The sequence below is a fragment of the Pseudophryne corroboree genome, chromosome 1, assembly GCF_028390025.1.
Source record: "Pseudophryne corroboree isolate aPseCor3 chromosome 1, aPseCor3.hap2, whole genome shotgun sequence".
In the NCBI taxonomy this organism is placed as follows: domain Eukaryota; kingdom Metazoa; phylum Chordata; class Amphibia; order Anura; family Myobatrachidae; genus Pseudophryne; species Pseudophryne corroboree.
This window is the reverse complement of record NC_086444.1, coordinates 374,626,721-374,642,689: the sequence shown is the minus strand read 5'-3', so window position 1 is coordinate 374,642,689 and position 15,969 is coordinate 374,626,721. Positions and strand designations below refer to the sequence as shown.

General features: G+C 47.9%; 1 protein-coding gene across 1 annotated transcript in view; it reads left to right on the top strand.

Moving 5' to 3' along the window:
* Positions 1–15,969, top strand: part of UNC119B (unc-119 lipid binding chaperone B) — a 34,049-nt gene that overhangs the window by 4,213 nt on the left and 13,867 nt on the right. The window contains exon 3 of the mRNA XM_063913108.1: positions 14,408–14,516. Coding sequence (XP_063769178.1) covers positions 14,408–14,516 — 109 coding nt within the window. The remainder of the gene's footprint in view (positions 1–14,407; positions 14,517–15,969) is intronic.

Genomic DNA, 15,969 nt, shown 5'->3' with positions numbered 1-15,969 from the left:
CACCCTTTAGGGTGGATAAGGCGCTCACAAGCTTATCAAAACAAGTGGCGGTACCGTCTCCAGATAGGGCCGCCCTCAAGGAGCCAGCTGAGAGGCTGGAAAATATCCTAAAAAGGTATATACACACATACTGGTGTTATACTGCGACCAGCGATCGCCTCAGCCTGGATGTGCAGCGCTGGGGTGGCTTGGTCGGATTCCCTGACTGAAAATATTGATACCCTTGACAGGGATAGTATTTTATTGACTATAGAGCATTTAAAGGATGCATTTCTATATATGCGAGATGCACAGAGGGATATTTGCACTCTGGCATCAAGAGTAAGTGCGATGTCCATATCTGCCAGAAGATGTTTATGGACACGACAGTGGTCAGGTGATGCAGATTCCAAACGGCACATGGAAGTATTGCCGTATAAAGGGGAGGAGTTATTTGGGGTCGGTCCATCGGACCTGGTGGCCTCGGCAACAGCTGGAAAATCCACCTTTTTTACCCCAAATCACATCTCGGCAGAAAAAGACACCGTCTTTTCAGCCTCAGTCCTTTCGTCCCCATAAGGGCAAGCGGGCAAAAGGCCAGTCATATCTGCCCAGGGATAGAGGAAAGGGAAGAAGACTGCAGCAGGCAGCCCATTCCCAGGAACAGAAGCCCTCCACAGCTTCTGCCAAGTCCTCAGCATGACGCTGGGGCCGTACAAGCGGACTCAAGTGCGGTGGGGGGTCGTCTCAAGAGTTTCAGCGCGTGGTGGGCTCACTCGCAAGTGGACCCCTGGATCCTACAAGTAGTATCCCAGGGGTACAGACTGGAAATTCGAGACGTCTCCCCCTCGCAGGCTCCTGATGTCTGCTTTACCAACGTCTTCCTCCGACAGGGAGGCAGTATTGGAAACAATTCACAAGCTGTATTCCCAGCAGGTGATAATCAAAGTACCCCTCCTACAACAAGGAAAGGGGTATTATTCCACACTATATTGTGGTACTGAAGCCAGATGGCTCGGTGAGACCTATTCTAAATGGGAAATCTTTGAACACTTACATACAAAGGTTCAAATCAAGATGGAGTCACTCAGAGCAGTGATAGCGAACCAGGAAGAAGGGGACTATATGGTGTCCCTGGACATCAAGGATGCTTACCTCCATGTCCCAAATTGCCCTTCTCACCAAGGGTACCTCAGGTTTGTGGTACAGAACTGTCACTATCAGTTTCAGATGCTGCCGTTTGGATTGTCCACGGCACCCCGGGTCTTTACCAAAGTAATGGCCGAAATGATGATTCTTCTTCAAAGAAAAGGCGTCTTAATTATCCCTTACTTGGACGATCTCCTGATAAGGGCAAGGTACAGAGAACAGTTGGAAGTCGGAGTAGCACTATCTCAAGTAGTTCTACGACAGCACGGGTGGATTCTAAATATCCAAAATCGCAGCCGTTTCCGACGACACGTCTGCTGTTCCTAGGGATGGTTCTGGACACAGTCCAGAAAAAGGTGTTTCTCCCGGAGGAGAAAGCCAGGGAGTTATCCGAGCTAGTCAGGAACCTCCTAAAACCAGGAAAAGTGTCAGTGCATCATTGCACAAGAGTCCTGGGAAAAATGGTGGCTTATTACGAAGCGATTCCATTCGGCAGATTCCACGCAAGAACTTTTCAGTGGGATCTGCTGGACAAATGGTCCGGATCGCATTTTCAGATGCATCAGCGGATAACCCTATCTCCAAGGACAAGGGTGTCTCTCCTGTGGTGGTTACAGAGTGCTCATCTTCTAGAGGGCCGCAGATTCGGCATTCAGGATTGGATGCTGGTGACCACGGAGGCCAGCCTGAGAGGCTGGGGAGCAGTCACACAGGGAAAAAATTTCCAGGGAGTGTGATCAAGTCTGGAGATTTTTCTCCACATAAATATACTGGAGCTAAGGGCAATTTACAATGCTCTAAGCTTAGCAAGACCTCTGCTTCAAGGTCAGCCGGTATTGATCCAGTGGGACAACATCACGGCAGTCGCCCACGTAAACAGACAGGGCGGCACAAGAAGCAGGAGGGCAATGGCAGAAACTGCAAGGATTTTTCGCTGGGCGGAAAATCATGTGATAGCACTGTCAGCAGTGTTCATTCCGGGAGTGGACAACTGGGAAGCAGACTTCCTCAGCAGGCACAACCTCCACCCGGGAGAGTGGGGACTTCATCGGGAAGTCTTCCACATGATTGTGAACCGTTGGAAAAGACCAAAGGTGGACATGATGGCGTCCCGCCTGAACAAAAAACTGGACAAGTATTGCGCCAGGTCAAAAGACCCTCAGGCAATAGCTGTGGACGTTCTGGTAACGCCGTGGGTGTACCAGTCGGTGTATGTCTTCCCTCCTCTGCTTCTCATACCCAAGGTATTGAGAATTATAAGACGTAGAGGAGTAAGAACTATACTCGTGACTCCGGATTGGCCAAGAAGGACTTGGTACCCGGAACTTCAAGAGATGCTCACAGAGGACTCATGGCCTCTGCCGCTAAGAAGGGACTTGCTTCAGCAAGTACCATGTCTGTTCCAAGACTTACCGCGGCTGCGTTTGACGGCATGGCGGTTGAACGCCGGATCCTAAGGGAAAAAGGCATTCCGGAAGAGGTCATTCCTACCCTGGTCAAAGCCAGGAAGGAGGTGACCGCACAACATTATCACCACATGTGGCGAAAATATGTTGCGTGGTGTGAGGCCAGGAAGGCCCCATGAAGAAATTTCAACTCGGTCGTTTCCTGCATTTCCTGCAAACAGGAGTGTCTATGGGCCTCAAATTGGGGTCCATTAAGGTTCAAATTTCGGCCCTGTCGATTTTCTTCCAGAAAGAATTGGCTTCAGTTCCTGAAGTCCAGAAGTTTGTCAAGGGAGTACTGCATATACAACCCCCTTTTGTGCCTCCAGTGGCACTGTGGGATCTCAACGTAGTTCTGGGATTCCTAAAATCACATTGGTTTAAACCGCTCAAATCTGTGGATTTGAAATATCTCACAGGGAAAGTGACCATGCTGTTGGCCCTGGCCTCGGCCAGGCGAGTGTCAGAATTGGCGGCGTTTGTCTCAAAAAAGCCCATATCTGATTGTCCATTCGGACAGGGCAGAGCTGCGGACTCATCCCCAGTTTCTCCCTAAGGTGGTGTCAGTGTTTCACCCGAACCAGCTTATTGTGGTACCTGCGGCTACTAGGGACTTGGAGGACTCCAAGTTGCTAGATGTTGTCAGGGCCCTGAAAATCTAGTTTCCAGGACGGCTGGAGTCAGGAAAACTGACTTGCTGTTATCCTGTATGCACCCAACAAACTGGGTGCTCTTGCTTCTAAGCAGACGATTGCTAGTTGGATGTGTAGTACAATTCAGCTTGCACATTCTGTGGCAGGCCTGCCACAGCCAAAATATGTAAATGCCCATTCCACAAGGAAGGTGGGCTCATCTTGGGCGGCTGCCCGAGGGGTCTCGGCTTTACAACTTTGCCGAGCTGATACTTGGTCAGGGGCACACCCTGACTGAGGAGGACCTGGAGTTCTCTCATTCGGTGCTGCAGAGTCATCCGCACTCTCCCGCCCGTTTGGGAGCTTTGGTATAATCCCCATGGTCCTGACGGAGTCCCCAGCATCCACTTAGGACGTCAGAGAAAATAAGAATTTACTTACCGATAATTCTATTTCTCGTAGTCCGTAGTGGATGCTGGGCGCCCATCCCAAGTGCGGATTGTCTGCAATACTTGTACATAGTTATTGTTACAAAAATCGGGTTATTATTGTTGTGAGCCATCTTTTCAGAGGCTCCGCTGTTATCATGCTGTTAACTGGGTTCAGATCACAGGTTGTACAGTGTGATTGGTGTGGCTGGTATGAGTCTTACCCGGGATTCAAAATCCTTCCTTATTGTGTACGCTCGTCCGGGCACAGTATCCTAACTGAGGCTTGGAGGAGGGTCATAGGGGGAGGAGCCAGTGCACACCACCTGATCCTAAAGCTTTTACTTTTGTGCCCTGTCTCCTGCGGAGCCGCTAATCCCCATGGTCCTGACGGAGTCCCCAGCATCCACTACGGACTACGAGAAATAGAATTATCGGTAAGTAAATTCTTATTTTTACACTCTTTATCATGGGACTTAGTTTCCTCAGCCTCAGGAACCCTTTGCCACTTATATGAGAAGTGGGGTCCAGGTTACACACCAGCAGCGTCAAGCTGAACACTCCTCCCAAGACAGCCGCATCCTGAAAGTCCTGAATGGGTGAGTGACGCTACACTGAAGATCAGCGCTTAAGCGAGAAGCACTGTTCTTCAAGAAAAGCAGCTACATCCTCCTGAGGCTCCGAATGGGTGATTGTTGTCACCCATGTAAGGCTCCCGCGATTAGCACGCAGCAAGCCCGCCACCGCCGACACAGGTGCTTTTCCGTAAGCTTCCCATACTATGGACTATCCTCCCGCTTAGCAGGGGAAGGAGGCCTTGGGTCCGCTCTGCTTAAGTTAGCAGCGGCGTGGTCTGGGAGTGCCCCCCGGCCCCCACCATCCCTGTGCTGCTGCTGCATCTCCTCCGCCCTCTGCTTATACTATCTGGGATGCTCATCATAGCCAAACCTCTTACAGCCGCACTGCTGCATGTGGCGGGCGCTCAGGGAGCGCTGTTTCAGTGTCCCGTACATAGTGCAGTGGATGCATGACTAACTGCGCTGCCGCGCTCTTAAGTCTCAGCGGCAGCACGATCATAACACAGCGGCGCCAGTACAGTGGCTAGCCTGGCTGCTTGGCAGTATTCATAGTGTGGAAAAATAATTGCACAAATGCGCTGCCTCTGATGTAAATGCAGCCCACTAATAAACAAAGGAAGCTTCACAAAAAATCCAAAATAGAAATAGCATAGACAGAAAAGTTTAAAGTAGGCGCAAACACCATAAATGAATCCTTACATAAGTGTCCTTATGAAAAGAATAGAGTGAAATCCTGATTTCGTAGATTCAGTGTCCTAAAATCCCTTGTCCCCACAGACTCAATGATGTAAGTTATTTCTTTCTCTCGATAAAGAAGAAGAGGTCAGAGTGCAGATCAATTTTACAGGGACAGAGAATTTATTTAACACAGAATACTCACAATATTCACAAATAAACAAGCATGTAACAACTCAAAGTGAATAGAAAGGGGTGCTGGCAAATACCGTCTTCCAATTACCCTCCCAAGATGGCACAAGGGAAAGCACCGGAGGTCCCGGACACCGCAGCAGTGCAAGGAAATTCGAAGCACCGAGGTCAGTCCACCCACGATCCAGAAAGAGGCTGTCACCACCTGCTTCAGCAGGTACATGCTTGTTTATTTGTGAATATTGCGAGTGTTCTGTGTTTAAATTAATTCTCTGTCCCTGTAAAATTGATCTGCACTATGACCTTTATCGAGAGAAAGAAGTAACTTACATCATTGAGTCTGTGTGGACAAGGGATTTTAGGACACTGAATCTACGAAATCAGGATTTCACTCTATTCTTTTCATAAGGACACTTATGTAAGGATTCGTTTATGGTGTTTGCACCTACTTTAAACTTTTCTGTCTATAGTATTAATAGTGTGCTGCTCCACATCCTATACAGCAGGTCCCGGCACACTGGCGCTATATAGCTCCACCCTGAGATGCTATATACTTCGGAGAAGCGGCTGGAGATATCGGACAAGTTAACTCGAGGATCTCAGCAACAACTATTGCACCCAGAGGAGCCCTTTGGCTGAGGTCATGGCAATTACACAAAAAGAGCGGCGGAGGCACTTCTCTTTACAGGTAACATTCTTTTGGAAAAGAACTAGATGCGTTCATTCTACAAGCTGCAGGTGGTAAATCTACCTTCTTACCGACCCTTCCACTACCGTCTAAACGCTCTTATATTGGAACCTCCTTTCGATCCCTTTGTTCCACTCAACCTTTTAGAGGATGCGGAAGAGCTACACCCTTGCGAGGTACAGGTCGCGGCAAGCAACCAGTCGCTGTTCATCGTCAAGACCAAATGCCTTCAGAAAAGACTGTGGCATGACTGTTTCCCTTCCCACCAGGGTCCATGTGCGGTGGGAGCGCGGCTTCAAAATTTTCAGGATGCCTGGTTTAAACTATCCGAAAATGCGTGGATTCACAACATCATCTCCCAAAGGTATAAGTTACATTTCAAAGTTTTACCGCCAAATAAATATTTTACGACAAGTCTTCCCATCCTTCTGGACAAACGTTTAGCCCTTCAAGGTGCAATCAGCTGTGCTAATGCTGGTACCACTGAGTCAGTGGAAAAGGGGTTACTATTCCAGTCTTTTCATAGTTCCAAAACCGGACGGTACGGTAAGACCAATCCTGAACCTGATTCATTAAATCAGTGTCTGTCTTATTACCGGTTCAAGATGGAGTCCCTCAACTCGGTGATTTCGAACCAGGAACCCAGGGAATTCATGATATCTCTAGATATCAGGGATGCATATCTCCACATTCTGATCTGGGAACCTTTCCAAGCGTTTCTCAGGTTTGTGATTCAACAGGATCATTTTCAGTTCAGAGTTTTACCATTCGGACTGTCCACAGCACCCACAGTGTTTACCAAGGTCATGTCGGTGATTATTGCTCACCTCAGATCATTGGGAATCACAATAATACCATACCTAGATGACCTCCTCCTCCTCGAGGCTCCATCCAATCACATATTCCAGGAGCATGCTTTATTAACTTACAATGTGTTGGTAGAACATGGATCGATAATCATTTTTCGGTAATCCAACCTTCAGCCATCACAGTCTCTCCAGTTTCTCGGTGTGATTCTGGACACCAATGTACAGAGTTTTTTTTTCCACCACAAGATAAAGCTCTGAGTATACAGGTACTGGCCCGGACTGTTCTCAAGCCACGATGTGTACCAGTCCATTTATCCATTGGTCTGCTTGGGAAGATGGTAGCTGCTTTCAAAACTCTGGAATTCATCCGTTTTTATTCACACCCTTTCCAGCTGGACCTGTTACATCAATGGTCGGGGTCGCATCTACATGTTCAACAGTTCGTTTAACTCTGAAGTCACGACTTTCGCTGCTTTGGTGTCTTCAACTGCACAATCTCACTGTGGGCAGGCGGTTCAGTGTGTGGGACTGGGTGCTCCTCACGACAAATGCCTTCCACATAAGTGCACCCCATCCCCATCTTCCTCTGGGGATGGGGTGCACTTATGTTGGACTCCCAGGGCCACTGGTCTCCACAAGAATTGCTGTTGTCAATAAATGTGTTGGAACTGAGAGCGATCTCCAGTGCGCTGGTACAAGCCGCTCACATTCTTCGTTCAATTGGACAACGCGACTGCTGTAGCGTACGTAAACAAACAAGGCGGACCTCGCAGTCGCCAGGCAATGCGAGAGGTGTCACGTATTCTCCAATAGGCAGAACGCAACGCAGTAATTCTCTCGGCGGTGTTCATTCCAGGAGTGGACAATTGGGTAGTCGTCAGGATCTACATCTGGGAGAATGGGGACTTCAGGATGGGGAGGTGTTCAGCGATCTGATACAACGCTGCAGGTGTCTAGACGTGGATCTCATGGCATCACCTCTCAATCTACAACTTCCAAGATACATCGCCAGAACCCGGGATCCTCAAGAGGAAGCTGTGGATGCTCTGTCCATGCCTTAGCCGTATGACTTAGTTTACGCGTTCCTCCCTTACCTCTATTGTCTCGAATTCTCAAGAGAATCAAACGAGAGTCAATCACGGTGATCCTGGTGGCTCGGAACTGGGGAATTCATAACTGCGCTTTCTCCTAGCGGTCGTTCCTTGGCCTCTGCCTCCGGATCTACTCTAACAAGGGCCCTTCGTAGATCCAGATTTACTACAGTAAATCGCCTATCTCCACCAGTCTAGGCGACTGGCAGTATCCATTCCTGCCCATTCTACGCATTCAGTTGGGTTTTCATGGGCCGCCAGTAGGGGGGGCTACCACGTCTCAACTCTGTAGAGCAGCCACTTTATTCAGTAGTCATACATTTGCTAAATTCTATGAGTTTGATACTTTTGTGGCTTCATCTTCACAGTTTGGCCGTCTAGTTTTGCAAGTTCCTCCGCGATCTCCCGCCTAGGGGGAGAAACTTTGGGACGTCCCCACGGTCTTGACGTTGTGCCAGTGTCCCCTAGTGGCTGACAGAAAAAGGAGGATTTTGGTACTTACGATAAATCCCTTTTCTCATACGTCCTAGAGGATGCTGAGGACTCCATAACGACCATGGGGTATAGACGGGATCCGCAGGAGACATGGGCACACTATAAGACTTTGAATGGGTGTGAACTGGCTTCTCCCTCTATGCCCCTCCTCCAGACCTCAGTTAGATTATGTGCCCAGGAGTGACTGGACACACACTAGGGGAGCTCTCCTGAGTTTCTCTAAAAGACTTCATTGTTAGGTTTTTTATTTTCAGAGAAACCTGCTGGCTACAGGCTCCCTGCATCGTGGGACTGAGGGGAGAGAAGTCAGACCTACTTCTGTGAGTTAAAGGCTCTGCTTCTTAGGCTACTGGACACCATTAGCTCCAGAGGGTTCGATCACTTGGCGCGCCTAGCTGCTTGTTCCCGGAGCCGCGCCGTCACCCCCCTCACAGAAGCCAGAAGAAAGAAGCCGGGTGAGTATTAGAAGAACAGAAGACTTCAGTGACTTCAGAAGACTTCAGTAACGCAGCGCTCCATGCTCCCACACACCAACGGCACTCACAGGGTGCAGGGCGCTGGGGGGGGAGCGCCCTGGGCAGCAAGTTACTGAGGGTCAGAACCGCTGGCAAGAGATGCATATTCGGTGCCTGCAATATATACCTCTTTGAGTGTGGCAAAAGCATGTATAAAGTGCGTAGGCACTGTATACGGACCCCCGCCAGCATAAAAAACTATTTTTAATAGCGGGGCTGAAGCGCGCCGAGAAGGGGCGGGGCTTAGCCCTCACAACAGGATTCAGCACCATTCTCTCTATGTCCCCGCCAAAAGCAATGTATACAGTGCAAACGAGGGGGGGGGGGGGGGGGGGGGGGCACAGTGTTTTAGTGTTATATAGAGGGTAATATGGCACTATTTTAGATAATGGGCATGTAATCATTGTTGTGCATATATATCGCTGTGTGTTCCCTGTCGGATATACCCACTATAGCTTTTTTAGTCCACATATGTTGATATGCGTGAGTGCTCTGTCACAAACAGCTGTGGGGATCACTGTCTGCATCGCCGACGCCTGTTGGTACTTGATTCAGTAGATGCAGTATCAGCAGGTCGGTAGTTAATATGCTTGTCAAAAGTAAACACTGTATGGGAGACACAGTAGTATGTGGGTGACCCTGTCTGCACCATCTGTTATTACTGGGTGTAAATTAACATGCTGTAACTGCCTTATACCTGTGTGTGTGTATGTATGTATGTATGTATGTATGTATGTATGTATATATATATATATATATATAGAAAAAGCAAATCAGAGGGGGCACTCACCAGACTTCTTTGTATTTTAACAAATGTTCATTTATTGAAGATAATACTTTACATGATCATCAATTTCTCAATTCCTCAAGCGCTTTCGGCCCGAATCAGGGGCCTTCCTCAGGAGGTACTGTATAAAGATCACCACTTTCACCAATCGTGAACAATGAATCCAGGCATCCAGATTCGGGCCGAAAGCGCTTGAGGAATTGAGAAATTGATGATCATGTAAAGTATTATCTTCAATAAATGAACATTTGTTAAAATACAAAGAAGTCTGGTGAGTGCCCCCTCTGATTTGCTTTTTCTATATTTGGATGCCTCGGTATCCGGGGTGACACCCCAGCGTATGGACAATTGGAAGATGCGAGTGCAATCATATATTGGATATATATATATATATATATATATATATATATATATATATATAATAGGATATGTGTGTAATTGTGTATTGCATTATGCATATTCATATTATGATCTATAATGAATGATGGAGTAAAAGTATTCCTTCTCATGTGCTGGTCGCTCTGTTGATAAAGCTCTAGGTTGGCTCTAGGAGTCCGAATGGTTATTCTTTTCCCGCCGCGGATAGAATACTGTGAAAGTCAACTCCTGGTCGACACGGGGCCCTGTCACAACGGATTGTACACAGGAAGCTAAGTGATATTTTATTTCTATGTTTTGAAGTTAATTGCATTACATGCACATGGGGGAGTGTTTATATTTGGAAAGGCATCCGATAGAATTACTCTAAAAGAGAGAGGGGATGTTTCTTAGATTGTTTCTTTTCTGTAACATTGCGGCAGGCTGCCGTGCGTATACAGGAGGTGTGGCCGGGGGAATGCTGAGGCTGACTCCGAGAGATACTGGAGTTTCTTCCTGGGACGGTGTACCGCTGTTTGGGGATGCCTCAGTTCAGTCAATCACGGCGGATACTACTGGTGTATCTAACTTCGTGAGTTAGACTCCTTCACAACGGTTGGTGACGCATTCTTTTGTGGGATGCAGTCATATTTACTGGTTCGATACCGTTCTTGTTTCATTTTCTGAGCAGATAGTGGAAGGTGAAAAGGTAAGAGTTCTGCAGCCTTGTTAGGTTCGCAGAAGCGGATGTCGTTTTCTGTTTCTACCACATCCACCACATGTTGCTGGGTCTATCTGGCTGGAGCCCACTCCGGTGGTAACTCGTCAGTCAGTCCGAGAATAGACTAGGACCTGTGAGTTAATTATAGAATCCAAAGGGGGACATTCTGGCGTTTACAGATGTTTCCCCTCACTGTTTTTTCAAATAGATCTTGCCGTTGCCCCTCTGGAAGGGGAGGTAGTACGCGACGCCATACCAGAGTTGCGTCAGGTTCAGGGCATTGTCCTGCTGTTCCTGTTTACAAAAAAAAACTAAGGGGTTTAAATGCGTTGTTCTCCGCATTCAGCTTACCTGGGTGGATATCCAGGTTTGTCTTTGCCATTTCACCGGTGTGATGGCAGTAGGACAGTATTCTTTCAATAGTAAGTCATTGTTATTCTGTACTGGGACAATCTCCTGTTTAAGGCGAGGTCAAGACACAAGTGGTGCAAATCGTTGTTTTCTCTCTGACTGTTCTTCAACACAGGCGAAGGCTGTTATTCCCAACGACACAGACGTCGGAGGTGGGTTTCAGAGTAGATACGGAACGGTTTAAGTTCTGTGCGTTCCTGTGGAAAGAGGTCTGAGGATCCGGAGTCGGATCAGGTTTGCAGTGACAATCCATCCATATGTTCTGTTGATGAAGAAGATGGGTGCGGCCTAAGAGGGTTTTTTTTTTTCCGGTGAGCTGGTCAAGTGCCAGAGTGGTTTTCACAGGGCCAGTTGGATATGTAGTCCAGGTCTCACCTGCACATGCACAGGAATATAATCCTAATGGCCAGGATATCGCTCCTGTGGTGTCTGCTCAGTTCTCACCTCCTATAGGGACGAAGGTTCGGAATCCAGGATGAGATCCTGGTGTCCATGCATGCAGATTTCCGAGAATGGGGAGCAGTCCTTGCAAGGGAAGTATTTCCAGAGGAAAAGGTCAAGCTGGGAAACTTGTCTGCAATAAGCTTTCTTGAATTAAGAGCTATTTTCAGTGAACATATGCTTCAAGATCTGCCCGTGTTAATTCTGTCAGACTACTTGACAGCAGTGGTGTAAGTAAGCCGCTAGGGCGGAACAAGGAGCAAAGCGGTAATGGCAGAAGCCGAAAAAGGTTTCCGCTGGGTGAATAGACTGGTAAACGCTATATTAGCAGTTTTCGTTCCGGATGTGAACGACAGAGAAATAGATTCCTCTGCAGACGCGATCTCCATATGGGAGAAATACAGTCGTCGTCGTCGAGAAGCTTTTACTGAAGTGACAAGTCTTTGAGGAGTGCCTCAAGTGGACATGTTGGCGTCTCGCCTCAACGAGAGATCGCAGGGATATTGTTCCGGGTCAGGGGACAATCAAGCTATAGCAGTGGACGTCCTCGGGACACCTTGGGTGTTTTCAGTCGGCCTTTGGGTCCCCTCCGTTTCACTCTTCGGAAGGTGAAACACGTAAGAAGAACGAAGGTTCAGGCGATCCTCACTGTTCCGGTCTGACCAAGGAGGGCTTGGTATCCAGTTCCTCAAGATTTACTCATAGAAGATCCATGGCCTCTTCCGCTACGTGAGGAACTGTTACGTTGAGATCCGGGCGTGTATCAAGACTTACCGCGGCTGTGTTTGACGGCGTGGCGGTTGTACGCCATATCCTAACCAGAAAGGGTATTCCCAGTGAAGTCATTTCCACACTTCTTCAGGCTAGAAAGGAAGTAACGACAAAGCCTTACCACCGTGTTTGGAGACAATGTGTCTTGGGGTGAATCCAAGAAGGCTACTGCGGAAGATTTTCAGCTGGGTCGTTGTTCTCCATTCTTGCAAGCAGGTGTGGGTGCAGGCCTAAAGTTAGGCTCCATTTAAGTGCGGTTTTGGCCTTATGAAGTTTCTTTCAAGAAAGAATTGGCAACCTTTCCGGAAGTTCGGACCTTCGTGGAAGGAGTACTGAACATCCAACCTCCATTTGTGCCCCCATTGGCACCGTGGGACCTTGACATGGTGTTGCGTTTTCTTGTGACACAATGATTGGGACCTTTATCAAAGGTTGTGTTAAAATTTCTCTTTTGGAGAGTGGTCATGGTTTTGGCTTTGGCGTCCGCAAGGCGGATGTCGGAAGTAGCGGTTGGGTCTCCCAAGAGCCCCTGTTTGATCTTCCAGGTGGATAGATCGGAATTGAGAACGCTGATAATAGTTCTGCCAAAAGTGGTCTCGGTGTTTCGCAGAAACCAGCCTATTTGATGTCTGTGGTAACTTAAGCATTGGCTGATTTGAGGCCTCTCGATGTAGTCAGGACTTTGCATATTTATGTCGTCAATTTGGCTCAGATTGGAGAAACAGAGACTCTGTTTGTCCGGTATGCTCCCAGCTTGATTGGGGCGCCTGCGTCTTTGCAGTCTGTTACACGCTAGATCTGTGTTAAGATTCGGCGTGCTCGTTCTACGGCTGGATTGCCGTTACTGAAGTCGGTGGTGACCCATTCTACTAGGAAGATGGGCTCTTCTTGGGCGGATGCCGAGGAGTCTCGGCAGTTCAACTTTGCCGAGCGGATACTTGAACGGGTTCAAACACTTTTGCTAAGCTCTACAAGTTTGATACCCTGGCTGATGGGGACCTCATGTTTGCTCAATCGGTGCTGCAGAGTCGTCCGCACTCTCCCGCCCGGTCTGGAGCCTTGGTATAAACCCCATGGTCCTTATGGAGTCCCCAGCATCCTCTAGGACATAAGCGAAAATAGGATTTTAATACCTACCGGTAAATCCTTTTCTCTTAGTCTGTAGAGGATGCTGGGCGCCCGTCCCAGTGCGTACTGTGTCTGCAGTTATTGGTTATGGTTACACTCTTGTGGTGTTTCTTGTCTGTCAGGCTGTTGCTGACGTTGTGCATGCCATGCGTAGTCTTATTATTGGTTGTGTTGACACACTGGTTGTGTTACATATTCTCTCAGCATGTGGCTGTGTATTGTTCATGCCGTTGGCTGGTATTCTACTGAATGCCACGTTCTGCGGTATGTTCATTGTGTGAGCTGGTATGACACTCACCGTGTTTAAACAATAAATTCTTTCCTCAAAATGTCCGTCTCCCTGGGCACAGTTTTCTAACTGAAGTCTGGAGGAGGGGCATAGAAGGAGGAGCCAGTTCACACCCATTCAAAGTCTTATAGTGTCCTCATGTCTCCTGCGGATCCCGTCTATACCCCATGGTCTTTATGTAGTCCCCAGCATCCTCTACGGACTAAGAGAAAAGGATTTACCGGTAGGTATTAAAATCCTATTTTTTGGAAGCCATAGGTGACACTGGCCGCCCACCCGTCGCTGTTCTCTTGCCTACATTGTTGTTCTGTTGTGTTTAATTGTTATATGCTCTCTTCCCTCTTATAGTTTCTGTTCTCTTGTTCCCGTCTCCTCTCGGCTAATTCATAACTGGGGGATAGAGGGGGAGGAGCCTGTTTCACTTCTTTATTTAAAGTGCCAACTCCCTGTAAACCACCATCATCGCCCCCACGGTCTTGAAGTTGTGCCAGTGTCCCCTATGGCTTCCGAAAAAGGGATTTATCGGTAAGTACCAAAATCCTCCTTTTAGCATAACAAATAACCTTAATCGTTATCGGAACCTATAAAATTCTTTGAATTGTCAGTTTTATATGTTTGTATTGTGTAACTCTAGTGCTGCTTATTTCTTTTTTTCAGGTACTCTGCACACCGGAGACCTGCTGCTCCTGTCCACTCCTTGTTTCCTTGAACCACTATATAAGTTGCTTTTCGTCTAGGCTTCTAGTAAACTGTAATTGACTTAAAGGGTTACCTCTTCATTTATTCCAAGCATGATATTTATGCATCCATGTTATTTTCTTTACAGAGCAAGAGGAGGAAGATGAAGAAACTGGACATCTTGATAGTAGTGCGGGGCGCTTTGTACGATATCAATTCACGCCAGCATTTCTCAGGCTCCGAAAGGTTGGTGCCACGTAAGTATTTGTTTAATGTAGGACATTATGCAATTATCCTGATCCGCTGATAATCTAATCACAAATTATTAGTCTGTTGGACATGACTAATCCCCAGCATGTACAACAGATCCAGTAATTTGTGAACGGCAATTTGTTCACATAGTGTATGCTGTCCCTGCCCAAGCGATCTGCAGTTCCACTGTTCCTTTACAGGGGAGGAACTGAATTATTAATATAGGAGGTATCCTGTTAGTTAATTGTTCATTTTGTATGTCTTATCTCCACATAGTACCTATTCACACATTGGGGTTAATTCCAAGTTGATTGCAGCAGGAATTTTGTTAGCAGTTGGGCAAAACCATGTGCACTGCAGGGGAGGCAGATATAACGTGCAGAGAGAGTTAGATTTGGGTGGGTTATTTTGTTTCTGTGCATGGTAAATACTGGCTGCTTTATTTCTCTAACGTCCTAGTGGATGCTGGGGACTCCGAAAGGACCATGGGGAATAGCGGCTCCGCAGGAGACTGGGCACAAAGTAAAAGCTTTAGGACTAGCTGGTGTGCACTGGCTCCTCCCCCTATGACCCTCCTCCAAGCCTCAGTTAAGATTTTGTGCCCGAACGAGAAGGGTGCAATCTAGGTGGCTCTCCTGAGCTGCTTAGAGTAAAAGTTTAAATAGGTTTTTTATTTTCAGTGAGACCTGCTGGCAACAGGCTCACTGCATCGAGGGACTAAGGGGAGAAGAAGCGAACTCACCTGCGTGCAGAGTGGATTGGGCTTCTTAGGCTACTGGACATTAGCTCCAGAGGGACGATCACAGGCCCAGCCATGGATGGGTCCCGGAGCCGCGCCGCCGGCCCCCTTACAGATGCTGAAGCAAGAAGAGGTCCATAAATCGGCGGCAGAAGACTTTCCTGTCTTCATAAGGTAGCGCACAGCACTGCAGCTGTGCGCCATTGCTCTCAGCACACTTCGGTCACTGAGGGTGCAGGGCGCTGGGGGGGGGCGCCCTGGGAAGCAATGAATTTACCTTATTTGGCAAAAAATACATCACATATAGCTCCTGGACTATATGGATGTATTTAACCCCTGCCAGAAAAAAGCGGGAGAAGAGCCCGCCGTGAAGGGGGCGGGGCCTATCTCCTCAGCACACAGCGCCATTTTTCCCACACAGCTCCGCTGGTAGGAAGGCTCCCAGAATCTCCCCTGCATCCTGCAACTACAGAAACAGGGTAAAAAAGAGAGGGGGGCACTTATTTGGCAAAATAACAGATATAAGCAGCTATAAGGGATAGACACTTATTGTAAGGTTGTCCCTATACATATATAGCGCTCTGGTGTGTGCTGGCAAACTCTCCCTCTGTCTCCCCAAGGGGCTAAGTGGGTCCTGTCCTCTATCAGAGCATTCCCTGTGTGTGTGCTGGGTGTCGGTACGTGTGTGTCGACATGTATGAGGAGGAAAATGATGTGGA